General features: G+C 37.7%; 1 protein-coding gene across 1 annotated transcript; it reads right to left on the reverse strand.

The window, feature by feature from the left end:
- Window positions 1-1,621: 1,621 nt before the first annotated feature.
- Window positions 1,622-20,279, reverse strand: LOC113403574 (uncharacterized). The gene is made up of 4 exons (XM_026644157.2): window positions 19,929-20,279; window positions 18,989-19,233; window positions 2,125-2,221; window positions 1,622-1,824 (listed from the first exon to the last, which is right to left on the reverse strand). Exons 1-4 carry the CDS (start codon window positions 20,080-20,082, stop codon window positions 1,622-1,624), a joined length of 699 nt encoding a protein of 232 aa, XP_026499942.2. The 5' UTR covers window positions 20,083-20,279.
- Between the last annotated feature and the right edge of the window lie 353 nt (window positions 20,280-20,632).

The following is a 20,632-nucleotide window of genomic DNA, read 5'->3' on the forward strand; positions in this document are numbered from 1 at the left end:
CGGACCATTAATGTATTGTATCGGTAATTATTGAACTTATCTGGAATAAAACGAAGTAAGCCGTAGCGGCCGACGCGAGAAGGCGGAGTGCATCGCAGCGAGGGTTCTAACTAAAGCTTAAATAAAGCGAAAAAGCAACCACGTAATTAATCCCCGTACAGTAACGTATTAAGCATCGTCACCTGAAGCGAGGGTGCGCAAATATGATGTTTCAACTAAAGCTTGGAAAAAATCTGCGTTCGGGAGAAGTACACAGATGTACCAGAGATCACACAAATATTCACACATCAGTATGTTGGGTCAGCGCGGAGACGAGCACACAACGTGTACCTTAAAACGGTCCGTCAACATTATGCTCGTAAAACTTAATGCATTATATTAATATCATCGCATAGACTGTCCGGTACAACTTCATAATGTACATCTGGCCTAACTTTCGGACGCAATGCGCGCGATAAACTTGCTTATATTAGGTGGAGAGATCTTACGTCTGCAGAAAATTTAACTAACTTGCGAAAGTATAACCCGCAGAAAAGTACACGTTGAGATTACAAGTTGCGAGCTGTTCTGGGCGGCGCGCGGGCGGCGACCGAGTGTAACGACGCTCTGGCAGTTTCAGCTACAGGTTTGTTCAGGAATTCGTAGCGTACAAAATTCATTTAGTAACTAGTAATAACGAGGTAATTCGCAAATTTTTATAAGAACGATTAAATACTCGAATATGTAAAGCCCAACAGCAGAACGACGCGCTCGCATTGCGGTCGCGAGTTCGTATGGCTCCACACGCAAGGCCCCGCCGCTTGCCTGCGCTAGCAGCTCCTGCGGACGCTGCGTTCGCGAAGCGGCGGTGATTACATTAAACGCGTAAAGAGCAATACAAAAGTTACAAATCTATTCAAAAATACGATAGAGGCAAAAGTATCAAAGACATCCGCGACCGCTATAACTATGAACTATACAATATAAACAAGTCAGAAACAATACATTCGGCAGTTTGCGCGAATTGAACACACGCGATAAGGCAGTGGAGTGACACCTCCTCCGTCCGACCCTCCGCTAACGTACTCTCGACCCGAGCTTCGAACGACGATTATATTTATTTCAAGCAGCTCTAACTTCTTGCAGCACATCATCATACATTGCGGAAAGACGTAAGCGTTCACTCGTCAAGGTGTCCCAAGTGATCAATTAAGGTTCTTCTACAAGTTGTCTGAGCGGAAACGAGACATCCCCGGAGTGAAACCCGAGCCGCTCGCTCGCTGGCTGCGACGCCGCGGGGCTCCATGAACACTATCCTCGTTCACGTCCCGACGTACATATTTCCACACTTTGTGTTCAGATCTCGCACCGCCCCGATCCGTCGTCGTCGAACCGACGCGGAGATGCGAGTCGACGCTCTCGCGAGATAATTTCGGGATCGCTCCGGTCGTCGAGACTGAATAATTATCGATAAACGTAAAATAAATATTATTCGATCCCCGACCGGACGATCCGATTACGGTGTCGATGACGATTTAAACGATAAATGTTAACGCGAGAGGGAGTCTGCGGCACGAGCGCGGGCGGGACACGGCGCGCAGCACAGCAGGGCGAGCGGCGGGAGCGCCCGCGGCGGCGGGGGCTAGTCGCGCGCGAGGGGCGTGCTGCACGCCGCCGCCGGCGCGCGCCGGCCCGCGGGCGAGCGCGCCGCCTGCGCGTCCTCCGCGCCCGCCGCCGCCTCCGCGCCCGCCCCGCCCTCGGCCGCGGCTCCGCTCGCACTCGGCCCGCACAGCGACGTGAACACGCTGCTCGATGACACCTCGCGCACGCATCGCTTTTGCTCCGCTGCAATTTTATTTTATTATAAATGTAACGTGCGCGTCCTCGATACACGATTTCCGATTTATATGAAGCGCATCGATTTGATACATAAGGAAGTACAAAATAACCGAAAGTGTTAGAATTCATAAATTATTAATACGTCATTACGTCTTTCTTAAAGGGATAAGCGAAATTAATTATTGTCAGTTCATATAAAGTTGTGAAAATTTTCACCATTCAGTATAAGGCTGATTTCGTAAAAGCAAGAAGTTATATATAATAGATATAATTTCAAATTAAATCTTATACTTTAGTATAGCTTACCAATTAGGTTCTGCACATTGTCTATGACCACCTCCGTGTTGTACGTAGCATCGACGGCGCGCTGCAGGAACGCTGTCCACGTGCTGAGCTCTGCCTCCTGCGACAATGCACGACCTTATGGTTACATCACGGGTTCATATCGACTCAAAGCCCAGTAACAATACACCCATCCTACACGCCAGCGTCGAGCGATAACTCTCCAACACGTCGATATAACACAAAGGTGTACAAAAACACATCTCAACAGATGCAACAAATCATATAACCTAAATCGTACAAACTATTATTTATTATAACGTGAAAGCTGTACATCAGTTGAACTAATATTTGATAGTGATAGTAATACACGGAGTGAGTTTCCAAACGAACGAATCAAACGAACGCCTTTGTAATGTTAGTATCATTTAAGGTTTAGTGGAGTAACAAATGCCAGAACTGTATATGACAGTTTGATCACATGAGACTATTAAAATTCATTTCTTATCAGCACTTTAAAGGCTGACGTATCGAGCAGGAGGAGCAGGTAAGCAGTAAGTAAGGTTCGCGTTCTTTTGTTGAAATTGTCCTATTTAAAGAATCCGTACAAGTTCACCGCGTTTCCTAATACGGAAGTCATGAGTGATTATCGGCAGTACATTATGTCTGTGCGTACAATTAGCGTGTTGTAGTTGAATGGAGCCTCGGCCGCGTCAGACACTCTGGCAACGATCCTAAAATAAAATATGACATCTGCCGTCGGCCACCAGCGCGCTCGACTCCTAGTATCACGGCTCTATCGAACGTTTTGATATCACAGGAAACTACGAAATGACGACATCAATTTGCTTTTAATCCTGGTTAATCTCGTATTATTAAGGATAAATAGATTTAATATAATTTTAAGAAGATAGCATTTTTTTTAATCATTTAAAATATAAATAAAAGCTTCAAATATATATTAATACATAAGCAAATTAACCCCTCGTTAAAGTGCCGCGTCCGGGCAAAGTACCGGTACCTCTTCTCTTGAGAAGATTTTAAGATCTTATAGGGCCGCGCAGATTTCATCGAGAACGTGCTCGTGTTCAATGAAATCTGCGCGGTCGGATTCCTCCCGATTGTTTTCCTTTAACCCCGAGTACGAGAATAGGAATAATAATAAAAGAATGGATATAACGAAAACGGTACAGACAGGAGGCCCGTGTGTCGGATATCGAGCGGCGCGGCCCGCGGCGGCCGCGAAGCCGCACGACCACGAGTACCTCCCGGTGTCGGGTTGCACGACGCCCTTCCCTAGCGGCGGAGTTGTCGGACACCACAAATCAGGTCAACGCTGACTTTAGTCACACTACAAATAATCTAGGTTAACTAACCCGAGTTTATGAGGTGACTTTATTCAAAATGTTAAAGCAACAAATATTACTATTCGTATAGTATTAGTTTAACACTAAGAGCGTTTATCTTAAAACGTATTGCATTACAGTTAAACATATGTCAGTACAATGTTAGCGAAAACAAAAATACTTATTGCTACACTGTAAACAGACCTTATCATACAATCGTATTAATCCACGTGAAACATGCTCCGCGAGGGATGGGTATTTAATATTTATAATTCCCATTGAAAATACCTTAAAAATTAATTAATCATCCAAGTCGACGACCTCACAAAACAACATTAAGTAATTAATAAATAGTTATAATTGAAAATAATTTGTGTTTCACGTGCACCACTATACAAAAAAAACATCATGAAGACTAACAATATGCTCGTGCTTGCTCACTAAAAGTGATAAGTATCAATTATTATTTATCCCTACTAATGTTCCTCTCATAAGGCTGAGTTCGAGCTTGTGGTACGTGTGAGGCAATTTAATTATCTATGAATATTAATTGCATGTATAAAAGATATTCAACAATTTTGATAGAGTAACGTCACGACTCGAGGTAAACTTCGTACTGATAATGAAAACGATATGGTTATGAAGTTTTCAGCATATTACGATATATTCTCTCGATCTCCTAAATTAGATTGAATGTTTGCTCTCTCTTTACGAAAATAGACCAAAAGAAGCCGAAATACACTTAAAAAGACTGAATAGAGTAAAACAGCGCGCGGAATAGTTCCTGTTACGCGGCTCGCGGCACTCGGCGCGCGTAACGCGGCGCGGCGCGTGCGCGTATAAATAGCGGTGACGGTCAGGGCCGCGATGTGCGGTCGCTGCACTGTTTCGGCTGCGCTGGCTGATGTCATCTTAATGATACTACGATGATAGATTGATTTTAACATTTGTTTGGACCATTCGTTAAAAAGAAACAGAGAAATTGTAACTTAGTGATCGGTGTGCAATGATAGTACACTGAGTGCGTTTACTTAAGACATGAGCACTCCAAAGGTGCCGTTATGTACCTTCACTCGTATGGGTTAGTTTGGCAATCAATGTTACTCAGGCATTAAATAAGCGCACTGAGAACACCATAAGAGCCTTAGCAGTAGGTCAATCGGTCAGGCCGCGAAGCGATCCTGTTACTATGACCAATATAACGATGACGCTGATCAAATTTAGACTTTCAATGAATCCATCCTTCTCGCCTGCCAGCTAAATAACATATGACTCGCTAACGTTTAAACATAATATTCTGTGGCTGTTGTAATTCAAATTACATCATAAATTGTTGTTGGTCTATCCACAACTTCAATTGATCAAGTTCAACTAATATTATCGATGTTGGGAATTAAAGCACATGATTGGTTTGACCATTTAGAAAGATTTACAATATGTACATATTATCCGGGCGTCATTTAAATTAAAACTATGTAAAATTAACCTGTGTTCTATAAGAAACTCTCAATTAAGATTTCTTTTATAATCTTCGATCCATAACGCGATTTTATGGTCGAGGGATATGACCCCGAGTAGATATTTGACCACACTGTTAAATTGTTGTTCAATGAATATGCTATATGTATTCGTTTCCGTTGTCGATACTCGATTATATCACGTGACGTTTATTTTTGTACCAGTTTGTCTGTTTACTTTATTTTATTATTACAACCATCGCACTGGCGATGGCGGTGACGGTGGCGTGTCTCGCCGCGGGCGCATCCCTCTCAACTCTCGCTCCTCTCTCTCATCTCTTTTTTTGCAATAATTACCAGGATCGTGATATTCTCAGCTCGGTCGGATATTTTGATAATCAGAACACTCCGCTCCTTCGTTCCGTGGCAAACTCCGAGGCCTCCGAAACTCCGATGGCCGGGCGCTTATTTAGCTCGTCATGAGCCGGTTACGTATCTTAAATACGAAAAGCGAAAAATAATCTACAATAATATTAAAGAACAAAAAAATATCTTCATTATTATAGCTTATACAAATTAATATATAAATTCTAGCTAAAAAGAAAGTTTGTATGCTTATTTGGATTATTCCCAATTCGATTGCTCACGGAGCTTCATTTACAGAAACCGAAAATGTCTGAATCATAAAAATAGGTCACCAACAGATCTGAATATTGATATATCGTCGACCAAGTAAAGCGCACAAACAGAACGATAGACTATGACATAAGAATCACAATACGGCATCTGCGATTGAACGGCGGCGGCTTCAATCGTTAATCTCAATATCGAGATTGGAATATTACAAAAAGTGCAAAGGGAATGTGAAAACATTAAGACGAGAATGGAGCATGTATGTACCTCTGCGAGAGAAGTGACTTTCGAAGCAAAACAGGTTAAGCACTGGGTGCTGCGAGTGAGCGTTAGTGCTAGTTAGCACAATAGTCAGGACCCCCACGCGTGACGGAGCACAAACAACAGTCGCCGTCACGAGCGCCACGCTCCCGCCTCCTCTTACATTACACGGAGGAGACTCGGCGCCCACTAAACGCGCGATGCGATCACTAAAATATAATTTGGAAATTTTAAATAAAGAATCGTTCTTTCTTTTACGTTCTCGGGTGTCTTTAGTTATTTCGTTTCTCGTAGACGTTTCAGCTACGAGAGATTTTACTAACGACGTGTCTAGTCTCGTTAGTAGAGAGCGAAAATTATATGTTGTACAGATGGAACATTTGGTAATCCGAAAAATAAGTCAATTTTAATTAATCTTGTAAAATGATGATGTAATAGTGCTCGCTAAAGTCTACTTGGATAAATAAGACCTTTGATTTGATAAAAACAAATTTCGTGGCCGCTCTGCGACGGAGAAAATTAGGTCAGCGTCGGAGCAAGGTTAAGGACCATCGAACTGTGTCGCCTCCCCTCACACCTCCACGCTTGTTCTATCTTTGTTTAAGAGATTTTGGGATTTTCTAACATCAACTACATGCAAACTGTTTCATCGTTTCATTTGATTTCGTACTAATTCGCGATTTTACAAAAAAATCTTTAAGTAATTCTTTTTGCAAAACGTATCACGGAGCGTGTTGACCTCTTAATTAACCTCGATTTGCTGACAGTGTCGTTTCTTTGATCTCACCGTGTCAAACGTTATAATAGTGTGCGATGACCCGGTAATTATATGACAACTATATAGAAGAATTGAGTCATTCGTCATTAAATAATACTTAATACGAACTCATGACTACCGAAAAACGAACTAAGCGGTCAAATCGGTCAGATATCAGGCATATGTACCCTATGGCCAAGGGGCACGTGCCGGTGGCAGCCCTACAGATAATTGGACTCATCTAAAATGACATGAAGAACATCTTAAAAATAATAATTAGTCATGTTCTCTATAACTCATTATTACCTGCTCTTAATTAATAGTATGATTAGTTTTCCTTGCGGAGCGGAATTTTTATATGTCCTGGGCGCTAAGTCTTAAAAAACGCTACTGGACCAAATTGAATGTTTATACATATTTTTATTTATGTACCTTTTGTTATCCTTCAACAATTACAACATTACGGTAACAACAAATAGAATTTTAATTAGTGGGACACTAAATACACCTAGAACAGACGCCCGCAGCACGCGACGCGGATCAAAACAATCGTTCGACATACATCTACATATTTATCACGAGATTGCGAATCCAGGAGAGATACGACGCGACCCACTTCTCTTTATCAGATACCGTACTATTCTGCAAACCGAGACTAAACGTAATCTTCAATTTTGAACTAGCAAATTCACAAACAAAATAATTAAAAAAATACTAACCGCTCCAGACACCACTAAGATATTATATTACTCGCGCCCGTAACTACACCGGCCCACTCGTCCTCAAAACCGAAACACAAACTTTTGATGTTTAGCGGTCATCGGTATCGATCACGGGTGGTCCTAGACAAGTCCATTTTACTTCCGGCTAAAGAAAGATATTCTTCATTCTTTAAAGCTAACAGCTTACTTGTTATAGATCTGTATATATAAAATATGAGATGACCTGATTCAAATTTTAAGTAAAGAATAACTTCGCACGTTTCTTCTAAGAACTCCGGTACTTGTACCTTTTCAAGATTAAAGTGATATTTCCAAAATGTTAAAAAAACGCCCTTTGTATTATGGTTTTATGTTTCGTGTATCGTTTTGAACGCACGTCGCAAGGCACGTCGAGTTATAATAATACTCATATGGTCGCCGATAAATAAACTTTCTAGCTAGAACCTTTCTTCGTGTAACATATCGGCTTGACTTTCACCAAACCACAGGAAAACGCGTCTAATATCAGACGACGCGAAAAACAAGATGCCGTTAGGCAAACTTGTCGTTCTAATTTCATTTGACTCCATACTAAAACATATTCAATATAATCATTAAGCGCTAGAGGAACACGTGTCGACGAGTCAATATAATTCAACGCGAGGGTCGAGGTCCGTGCGTGTGGCGGCGGCGGAATCGGCGGCGGCCGTCCTGTGCTTTCACCGATTAGGCGAACAATGCCTCCGCCCGACGCGCCGCCCGCGCCATTAGAAAGGTAATTTCCGTTTATATGCAAATCCCATGCACGAGATATTACAATTGCCCTCATATTTGGTTGTACCGCTGTTTTGCTTTTACCGGCGCCTTTAACAGAGTGTATCCACTGTATCGAACGACTGCTACGATGACACGTTAATCCGACCCGAAACGCGAATATCTCTTCCGGACCTAATGAAAGTGAATAAATATGAGTCACTCTCGTACGGTCATAATGGAGATGAAACGGCAGTATTTGTCGATTCTCTAAATGACGAATGACTCGAAACCACGCAAATTGATTTCACTTATTTTCTACTGCTACAATGTGATAATGCAATATCGATTCAATTAAATGCACAAAGAAGCGTTAATGTAGTCATTAAGTGGTGGTCGGCGACGCCTCGCGCGCTTGCTTTGCGTTAAAAGTGACAGTGCGAGGTTGCGTCGACGCATTTTAATCGGGACCGGCCGCTGACGTTCGATGATACAATCCAATTAATATGAATCGAGTCCTTTTCTAATACGGTAGTTTTCTAAGGTGTGAAAGTATAGCACGCTGAGACGATTACAGACTTTCAATTGGGGTTTTCCTGGCAGCCCGTTTGGAATTACTAAGTACCAATATTTGTAGCATTGTCGTTTTTTTTTTATTACTTTTTTTTTATAATGACGGTAGGCGCGTGGGCGCACGAGTCTGATGGTAGATGATGTGGTGAGGGGTACTGGACTGAGGTACCTGGGAGGTATCCCTCAAAACCCTACCACCAAGTAACTATCAAAAACAAAAACAATATGTTTGTATCGGCCATCAAATTTACCGTCTAAAATGAACTAAAAGCTGCGTGACCAATGTTAGAACTCACCAACAATTGACCCCTGTTTAGCCGGCCCGATCAGATAGTTACCGTGGAATGATTAATGTCGACACCTCGGGTTTCGCTCGGGGTCGCTAACCTGTCGAACAAACTATACTTACGACGCGATAGATGTCCACGAAGTACGTATCAGTGTCTCTGTTTTAATTAACTCGATGCGATAACAGATAATGAGCGCTTTATCGCTGGATTAGTATTGTTCACGATTGACCGTGAGATATTTATATTGAGAACGTCGTATCTGGCGCATCGTAAACAACGCGAAGGTGGGTGAACTATTTGTGTGTTTACATGTCAAACGTCGAGTGGAGAACATCAGTGAGTGTGACCGTGTTAATGTGACATTCGTACCGCTGTATTACTTTATCGATTGTCATATGAATGTTCTTATGTTGTTTTTAAATATCAGCTCACGATTAGAAGCTATATTTTAAATGTATTATTTTCGATAAAGGCTACTGGACCTGTTTTTTTTTCATAACCGATTTATAAGACTTTTCAAAAAGTTTTAATAAAAAAAAATCCAATCTTCCAAAGCTAAAGTCATAAAAATAAAAATAATAACAAAATAAACAGAAAATAAAACTACCCTTAGAAAGAAATATAAAGAATGAACAATGGCCCGGAAAAGTTGGTAACGTTTCTGAGCTATAAATTATGAAGTTTCGCTCCGAGAATATAACAGCGTACACGAGATCGTCAAATCTACGCGCGAGGGATTATGTTTCATACAATCACATCTGCCGGTCGCGGCTGTTTAGCGACATCTAAGACGACGACAATTCATACGCATTTAATTTAAAATGCAATTTTGAAATGTGCAATATAGAATCAGACTACGGCTAGACGTGTCGCGTCGAGACTCTGAGACAACAAAGTTCCGGCGCGACGGTCGACGACTCCCCGAGTGTTGGCACTTGGCAGCCGGCGCCGAGGCCCGGAGCGGCACCGGTCTCGACCATTAAAAAGACAATAAATCTGTTGCTCGTCAAAGTTGAACCGTCAATTCCACGTAAGAAACACCGGCCTGCAATTTGTATAATAATGTAGAAAATTAACTTAAGCGGGCCCTCGTCTCGCTTTGAGGATTTTATCTTCATATTTACCTTCAATAGGAGGTATTTGATTTAGGATATGTCGAGGCACCTGCCTCGTGTCTCGTGTCACATGTCCGCGATCAATCAGCCGCTCCGGCGCGGCGGCGCGCGCGAGACATTACCGCGTTAACGGCATAATTGCTGCCGACTCAATTGCCCGCGCGGTTAATTGGCGACTGCATGTGATTTCATCGCCCTCCCTACATCCTCGATGACCGTTGCCCTCCGCGACGCGGCACTGAGGGGTCCTGCTCCCGCAGCCTTGCAAATCGCTCCGTATACATCCTAATTGAGAATTAACTACATATCCAGATTGAAGCCGCTACATACAACAACAACATGGCCGAAAAATAAGTTATATGTAGATCGATAATCCTACGAGGCTTAAATAATTCGTCGCTCACCGCCGCGGCGCCGCCGCCGCATCGGAGCTGAAATTCACTACACATTTACAATAACAATACACTAGTTTTCATATTTCCTTTTAAAAATTGCACTACTTGATGCTGGGCATTATCCAAGCGGAACGAGACTGCAATAGCGTCTGTGACAGATGCAATAGAGAAAATGAATATATTTGTTTGTCAAAGCGAAAATTTCAACAAAAACTACAAGTAAATGTAGCAACTACGAGCGAATAGCTTGACCGAATCTTGAACTGATTCGATCGAGGCAGAAACGGAAACTATTACAACTATTGATTGATTAAACAATATTTTAACACCGGTACCGAGAAACGTCGTATTAGATACCAGTAGGTCCGCATTCTTTTCTTGTTCAAAAAACATATTTACATCTTAACTAAATACTTTATAATATCTAAAACACAACTCATGTATGAGGTAAAGGATTCCCTTCAGGGCCCGCCGCTTTGTAAACGTACATATATGGAGACGGTGCAAAAGGATTTTATATCCTATAATACTTAAATTCAAATTTTTCGTTGCAAGAATGTGCCGCCTAAGCATTACAATTTTAAATAAAAAAAATATATCTGTTTTCACCACATAAATAAACTTACAATAATAATAACATAACCATCTGTGATTTAATGTTTCCACTAGCAGTTAACTCGAGAATAACCGATGGGAAACATTTACAGGTACTAGAAATAGCTTCCTTGACCACATTACCAATAATGACCAATGCTAAGGCTACTGTTAACTGCCTCATGCCAGCGTTTATAATGTGCTAAGCGTTTAATAGTGTTTTAATCTTCGAGGCGAACTTGAAACGGTCACGAGCTACTGATGAACGATCACGTTCCGTTCGCAATATACGCTTGAATTATAACCATTAGAACAAATTAATGATGTCTTTACCGTGCTCAATTTCAACTTGAGAATCGTTAACCGTTTATATACGCATTATTTATCGAGCCTGTTTTAAGTATGCTCAGTACAAAACAAAGAACACGAACGGTATGTCTTACTAATTTAGAAAAGTTGTGATTATTTTTTAAACCATATGTAGATTAAAGACTGCACGCGTTGTTTGGGCGCGTACGTAAAAATGATCTGTCTTCTATCTGGTAATGCTTCTGCTCAAACGTCCTCATGTTTATTTAAATATAAATATAGACGACAGAAGACTTGCAATTTATGATTTGCAAAACATTCATAGCGCTTCGCGTATTGCAACGACCCTAAGTCGTCAAGCGGTCCCTTTCAAAGACGCCGATGAAACATCGCAAATACAATTACAGCAACACGCTTCCGTGAATGAGGTGTAATCGTGAGCAATGAAGGCGAATGATTTAAGTGAGTGAGTGTGAAAAATTGTGTGCGCGGGCGAGGATAATCAAGTGATTCCGCGGGAGTAACGAGGGTCGACGCCCTCCGGCCGGCGGCGCAGCGGCTCAGCACTGAAAACCGAAACAACCCGCAACTGTTCACTGGCCTAATATCTAGTACACTCAGATCTAAACTAGATCTGTGTACAAGAAAAATAAACAGTTGAGGAAATAATGTACTTGTATAGCGTTGTATTTTAAACTAAATATAACTCTGGTAGAAATACTAATTAAAATACATGTTTGTTTATTTACCTATTAAAAGAGATGTTTCCTACAACTACGTTCAAAAACAAAATATTTTCTAGTAAGTAAGTAATTAAGCATATTTTATAGCAAAATTAAAAGAAATAATCGTTTGTGTCAATACTTGGCTAATTTTTTACTATTATTTCATTTGGTACCATATACCTACTGGTATCAATGAATAACAGATAGCGGGTGGTATTTACGTGCACGTAAAGAAAATATTGGCTGTAGTGCCGCAACACGCGGAGTACTTTAGTATTGCAAAACTAACGCGTTGAAGAAACTCACCGCGGCTCGCGTTCTTGCAAGAAAATAGAAATATTTGACGTCGTCTGTGTGAATTAGGGCGACGCATAGCGTGGTCTAAGTGCTGCAAAGTTTTATTAGTATATAAACGAACTTAAATATACAGAAAGTTATTATTCATATCGATTTTGATGATATAAAGTGAGGTGGTCTAATATATTTATTTTGGTATTTAAACACGCAATTAAATTGGTCCGACAGAGAAGTATGGAAGAAGATATGCTGCGCCGACCCCAAGTATAATCGGGATAAGGGCAGGAGGATGATGATTTAAACACGCAATTGAAAGACGTTCATAAAATCTGTCGTATCAAATATTGTTAATTAATTTATTGTTTTATTGTAAAATTGAATATCATTCGGAAGAACCGAAATGATAAATTATATTATTAAAATTACATTTTGCACGAAAATGTGCGTGCGAAGTTTAGCCTAACCATTTCATCTATACTAAATACTCTTTTTTTCACGTTATGGGTAACATAGATTGTTGAATAGTTCTCATTGACACAAGTTTTGTAAAAAGGAAGCGACTAGACGGCTTACAGAGCAAGTAATGGAATGGAATGCTATAAAATTACAAGTGCGTAGTAACTCTTTCATACTTATGTACACATTAACGCTACGCGCGATACGGTGTTGATCCGACTATTGAACTCTGTTGAAGAAAAAATACAAACGTATTTACATGGATTTATAGTAAAAGAATTCAGTTCCAATTTTATAATATGTACAAGCCGTGTCCTCGGTTGGGGTATACCATCGAAAACATTCAGAAACCCATTGAATTTTCTATTAGATGATACTATAGATAACCTGCATTACCTGCCCATTCCCTTAGTTTAGCTCGGTCTCGGTGCTAGCAAAAAAATTATCTGCAATGATCAATTATAACTTTCAACAAAAAAACCTCACTTTGTGCCCAGATTTGGAAGTTAACCGGTTATTGATTTTACGACAACTAGAAAAACTTGCTGTAATGCTAAACAAAGCCGAGCTTACATGTATATTAAAGCCAAAATAATTAACCAAATGATGGTTGAAGCAAAAGTTAGGTAATAGTTTTCATACGAAATTGCTGTAATTCATAAGTATGTACATTCATATGTAGGTACATATATATTTGAAAAGCTGTGTACTATATCATGCATACCAATTAAATTTCCTGACAAATGAATACTATTTTTGTTTAAAAATTATGAATTTCCACATAGAATTTTATCCCCAATTTAGGCTCCTTAAGGGATGAATTTTCGAAATCACTATAATAACTGGTTTTTACTAATGTACGTAAGCCTTAGTGCTTACCGATTTCCATATACATCACCCGCTTATATCTTATTACAATAAACGTAAATTCCAATTTTTTGAATACTAACATTAGAGGTAACGATTTCCGATACAAACTCTCATCCCCCACTTAACCCCAGTATGTGACGAATTTTGAAAATCTTAGTGTTCATCTACTTCCTATAAGAATTCCTGTGCAAAATTTTATCTCATTAGATACACCAGTTTAGACTGTGCATTGTTAGTCAGTCAATCGATAAAAAAAAATACATATAAGGTTAAAGTTTTCATAGCAATCCGGGTGCGTTATTTTTCCCAGTCATCGTAAGCGCGCCGTGCGTAATGCTAAAGAACACAAAAATAGTCTTGAATAGGTGCGCGACAAAAAACCGACGTAAACTACTAACAATGCGATTTCCATCAGTAACCGTGTGGGGAAAAAATAGTAAAAACGAATGGAGCCAGTTTTTACAGCGGTAGTGCTTCAAGGCAACGACCGACCGCCAATTACATATCAACAAAACAATGTTACAAGTAATTTGTTATCGTCGCACATCTCTAAATCACTTCACAATTCATTTTAAAAAAACAACTAGGACACAGTGTATCCAGCCATAAACTGTATAGCCAGTCATATTATCTGAAGACACGTCCGCGTGTACGTCTTACCTTGTGCCTGTAGCTATACGCATTACGCACCCTTCAAACCGAAAAACAAAAATACATTACAGTATTGCTGTTTGGCGGCAAAATATCTGACGAGTGCCCTACCGCCAAATTAATAGTAGTTACGCAATAAAGATTAAGTGTGAAATGTGTCATCATGCAAATATCAGCTATTTAATGGAAATCACTTACAAAACGAAGGCGTTTCAGTTTGCGTTAAAAGCGTGTGCGTTTGACTTAAATAATGGAATTGATCCGGTAAAAACTGATCTTCTTTGTTATGAACGTGGAAGTAAATCTTACACAACGATGACTCGTGCAGTCGCAAGGCATTTTATTAACCAACCAGCTGAGGTAAAGGGCGCGCGCGATCTTACAAACAAAAAGATTCAATTGTGAGAACACTTGACAATACCACTTTGTTAAAACATCATTTACAGTTCGTTGCAATACCGTGAGAATTTATATGATACTGACTTATTTATTTAGACGCAAGGCCCTCCGAGTGTCCACTTCGTCATTAATCAAGATCCGTGTGCAACGACTTTACTTTTTTTTACAATTTATACTTAACTCCACTTGTTAGTGTAGGAGTCGAATCTTGCAACTCCACCTTAATTCTATGCAACATGTTTAATAAATTAACCTTATGTTATACAAACCGGAGTATCTCTAGTAGGTACACTGCTTTGGTTTTTTTTTTCAAATATTAAAATATTGTCTTTAAATGAGATTTATTATATACGTAGGCTAAGGTAATGAAAACTCTTATAAGTAAGACAGCACTTCTATAATAGAAAGTTAGTTAAATGATTTATTGGAAGAGAAGTAAGTCATATATTATAGTGTTGCTAAACCGGCAGATCAGAAAGACTGATTTGTAATATCGAAAAAAAAAACGAATTAAAAATATACAAGGACTGCTGACATATGATCACGGAAGCATCAACGTAAAAATATACAATTATTGCGACGATTTCACATTTCAAGTTTTCGTAATGGAAATGCTGAAACCGAAGTAATCGACGAATTAGAAGATGACGCTAGAAAGCAAAGCACAACAAAGGGTTCAGTGTGCTCAGTTGATGCACAGACTGTCTGTCGTGAGAGAAGAGGATGAGACTTAAGTATTTAGCTCTTAAGAAGCGACCGACTTAAGTAAGTAGCATTGCTCAGGCAACTATTACGACTTCTCCACTAATGAGCGTTTCAAAACCGTGTCATTAGATTCGGTTTAAAGTAAACCGTTTTATGTTAAGTAAGTAGGTAATTAATGATATTATAAGTTCATTATGAATCATAATCGACATCAAAATACATAAGATAAATCAATATATCTAAAGCGACTGGAAGTAAAATATAGATTAAGACGAGAAGAGCCAATAAATGGCTCAGTAATTATTTTTTTCCATTAATCGTATACAATCTAATGTGTGTATTGTTTTATTTAAAATCAATGAATGCTACGCTTTTATAAATCTATCAAATCTTGAATAAAAGTCAATTCTTGTAATAATTATAAGTACTTCGAATTTATTAATTAGTACCAGTTTTTGCAGCACTTCAGCCCAAACATCCAATTCATTGCCCCAGGACTAAATGACTTGATTAGAGAAGTTTTAAAAGTGGTGTAAAACTTGTTTTATATAGTTTTTGTTAATGTTTCTAAATTTATTGTCTATGGTGATTTACAAAATCGTTTCGCACTCCACAAGAATACACATAGCCCGAAGTGGATATAAAAGCGAAATTAAGTTTTCAATACATTTTTAAATATCCTAGGAAAGCTCACCAGGAATTAGATAAATAGTTTAGATAACAAACAACTTTTATTAGATGAGGAACTGAAATTGGTGATCTTTACATTTAAATTGTTTCGGTACACGTGTGGTACCAAACATTATCCTACAAATATGGTAAGTAACAATCCTACACAATTATACGAACGCATTAAGGCATCGCAACAAGCAGGTACCTATACGCACACAGTGATTGGCGCCTCAATTGGCGGGTCTCGTGTCCGTACTAAAACAACCTAAAGTTTTGAATCCACATATTCCAAATAACAATACACCACATTATATTATATATTTTAATACAAATATTGTGGCTTTCAATTGTAATATACATATATAGGACCAACAGCCATATACTCTATTCCAACCATAACAGGAAAAAGCCAAATAAACAACATTTGACAGCAAATTTACACGATATCATTGGTTGAGAGCTTCATTATCTATGATACTCAGTATAGATTTGCGAAAAAATGTCGTTTGGGACGTCGACGAAACTGTTATCGGAATTATGGAAGTAAAATTAAAGTGGAAATAAGTAGTAAAGTGCAAAAGTGTTGTATTATAAAGATATATTAATGATATCCTCTCAGTAGTGCACAATATAGCTGAGTTATTAGCAAATCGCATGAAATACGAAAATCTAAAGTTTGATTATCTTTTTTCCTACTTCCATTGGAATAGTAGCCTATTCCAATGGAAGTAGAGTAGAGTAAGCGAAAATATTATAAATGTAAATAATTCCAGTGCAGTATATGGATAGGTTAGTTCCTAGTGGCTTAGCTCGACACTAATAGTATTATACCATTTATTTATATAATTAAATTATATATCAATAATCATGGGGTAAAATGTTAAAATAACTTAAAGTTAAGTGAACTCGGTAAGTAAGAAACCAACCAACCATAAAAACATACATTAGCTTTATAAGTAGATGAGACAATGAATGAGACTCGCAATCACAATCGTTACCTAAAACAAATGAACATGACGTGACAAAGAGACTTTCTCTCTGTAATCGCTCGCCTCACCACATGAATCATCTTCCTCCGAATTTTTATGACAAGTCACGAAATGATGCGACACTCGTGATTAGATTTAAAATCGATTTTTAATGTTCTTTATTATGAAATCGTATGAAGCGTGTTGCACTTTAAAGTAAATAAAACTCATTTAGCTACGCCGTTGTGTGCAGCTGAGCTCACGCAGTGTCAGTGTAAGCTTTCCTAGAACGTCTATGGAAAGTATTAGTATTGGTTTCACCAAACATCGGCGATTTGTTTTTATGATAAACAATAACATAAAAGCAGACATTTGCTTACATCTGTGTATCGATAAATAGATAGATAGTGTCGTTATTGGTACAATAACGAGGAAATGTTTTTGTTTTTTTTGTTAGAAACTCTGAATGTAACAATTTCGTATATTAAAATGAGGCCACAAACTTTTCATACGTTAGAGATGGATTAAAAAAAAAATAATATTAATGTTATAATAGTAAATTTTAGCCGACTTTAAAAAGCAGGAAGTAATCAATTCAGTGAAACCATTGTTTTTTTTTCGTCGGTTTATCCCATATTTATATAGGGCTAACAGTAAAAATAATATGATAAATTTAGAATTCAAAAACAATTTTATGAGTCAGTTTATATTATCTTTATTAAAATTAATCTTATCTTTGGAAGTATGTTAAGTCGAGCTTTTAGTTATTTTAATTAGGGCTCATTAACGGCGGATAACGGTTTGTTTTAATACAGTAACCGTTCTGTGATAAAGTAAAACTCAGATATGTATGTATGAGAAAAATTATAATACCGATCGTACTCGTACTAGGCAATAGAATGAGCTGATACGAAATAGATTAGAACTTCACATTTATTTTATCATTTTTTAAAATGAGTTACGCGTTTCTAATGTTCAGAAATGAATAAAAATTAAAAATACACATTTAAGATTTATTTATGATCATAAACACGAAAAAAATACATGAATTACTTTTGTATGTATACGAATATCAGCTGACTAAACAAGATTATGTAATTTCCATGATCGAATCTGCCATGTGTTATGTTCAATATTTTATACTTATTATTTGCACTGCATTTATGTTACCAATATGTTTAACATCGAACGCAACGGACAATGTATAAAAACAAGTAAATTGCTTTTTGTGGCATACCCTCTTGTTGGCATACCCGATTCATTACAAACTTCAGTTATAGTTAAGTCTTCGGACGTAATATACGTTATTGTACCGCTGGCTTTATGTCATTAATATAAGCGGTGTTTTTGCTCCATCGCAGGTTCAATTTTATTTTCGTTTTTATTTAAAACGTACTTATATTTAGGCCGTGTTTGTTACTTGTATTTAGTAATAATAATTTGTCATTAAGTAAATACGAAACGTTCTTTGGTTTTACTGATTGTTTTTAATGTGTAAAACGAAAGAATATTCATGATCTAAATATAAGTAGTTAAATCATTTCTAATATAAGTAGTTACATCGATTCTATTCGAAGTCCATCACTACAAGTAGAAACAGATTCGCATGACTCTAAATTGAAATTAGTGAGTTTAAGCGTGAAGCTCTTCCTCGTGCTTTTTCTCGGAGCTTCAAATCTACTGTTACAACTAAACCATTCAAGGATATCGGTATAACGTTATGAACTTATAACATGTATAACAGGAAAGAAAGTGTGGCTTAGCCGTGGGATTATTATTATTATTTTACTTTAGTGCATCTTTCAGGGCCATTTATTCAAAATCTCTAACTATTTTGACTCGAGTTCCAAATTTAATGATCTTGATGGAAAAAGATCTCTCGAGGTTTTATCATTTGATTAATTTATTGGTCTTCATTTCATTGCTCCAATAATTTCATTCATTATATCAATCAAACTTACCATTTTAGCGAGCATGGTATCCATCTGGGGCTGGTGCGCGGCAGTGAGCAAGTGTCGGATGCGGGACGCGTTGGCCACGCATTGGGCCATACAGCGCTGCAGAGCGGCCGCCTGTCTGACCAGCGCCGCCGACAGCGGGACGCCCTCTCCTGAAGCGCTACGCAGCACAGACTCCAGCACATGTGCGTGCTGCGACACATAGTCTAGGCACCGTCGCAATTCCACTGCATCACGTTGTTGGCGTTCTGAGAAGGTGACACTGAGTAAAGCCATTTTACTAATTTACCATAGTAGACTGCAGTCCAGAACCATCATAAGAGTAAGAGGACATAACTGACTATATCTCTGATAAAATGTTAGATAGAGCATTTTGTCAAATCCTCCACTTTACTGGTGTTCTGCCTGAATAAGAACCTACAATTTAAGTAAAATAAAAACCATAATTATTTACATCTTCTGAATGAATCTTAAGTTCAAGTGATTGACATGTAGCGAGAAAATATTACTAAAAGATTATATCATATAAAATGCACTTTCAACAACAAAAACAGAAATATAAAAGTATTAAATAGCAGTAAATAATAAGTCACCACAACTTAAAATTAAGCATTAATGTTCAATTGCTAACTCACAAACGTTATTACCAAAGCTAAGTAAAAGAAAAAAACATTAATTTAATTTAAGAAACTACATAATATATAAATATAATTTTTAATATATAATATCCTATTTATGAAATAAATTATATGAAAAATAATAAAGTAAAGTCATAATAATAAATATAAATAATAATATATATATAATTATTAATAAATATAAAAATAATTTGTATTATTAGTAAGTTAATTTACAATGATGGATGTAGAGCTGGATTTTATCACATTGCTTTTAAATGAAAATATTTTTAAAACACATTTTTTTTTAAAAGACTTGAATTCACCATGAAAATCGTAAATTCGTTGAGTTCTTCTTTGATATTTTTCCTCTTGAATCTGCCGATCAGCTTGAGCTTGCTTTTCTCGGGCTTCCAGGACTTCCAAGAAAGAAGAAAACAAGGATTTCCTCTCGTTTGTATTTGTAACGGTTTCTTGCATCTTTGCTGTTTGAATTTTTCCGAAGATAATAAGACAGATGGTTGGAGGTAAAACAATTATATAAGCCAGACCTTTGAAATAAATTATTATTCAATTCATAAAAGGTCTGATAACTGAGGAAGACGAAACTAAACTAAAATAAAAATTATAATCACACAACCACTCACAAATATACACGGACAACAACTGACAAGTGATAAGTGACAACTGCCCAACTGATAAGTCGACAATTTGTCATTGACATTTTAATTTTAACAACTATATGACAAGCAATAAGTTTTTCACTAAAAAATAAGTAAGAGATCTTGCAAAACAGAAATAATTAATAAAAACTGGTCAAATTATGGAGTAAATATATATATATTACTTGACGCTTTTATTTTTTGTTAAAAGTTATCTTTTCGGTAATCAGATTTAATTTTTACCTTTTACTTTTGAATAATGTACATAATTATTTTTATTAGTATTTATTATATCATATTGTTGTAATAAAAAATGATAAAAAAATTAATATAAATAATGTTGTTTTTAGGATAAAGCAGAATGATTT

Source organism: Vanessa tameamea, chromosome 16 (assembly GCF_037043105.1).
Source record: "Vanessa tameamea isolate UH-Manoa-2023 chromosome 16, ilVanTame1 primary haplotype, whole genome shotgun sequence".
NCBI lineage: Eukaryota > Metazoa > Arthropoda > Insecta > Lepidoptera > Nymphalidae > Vanessa > Vanessa tameamea.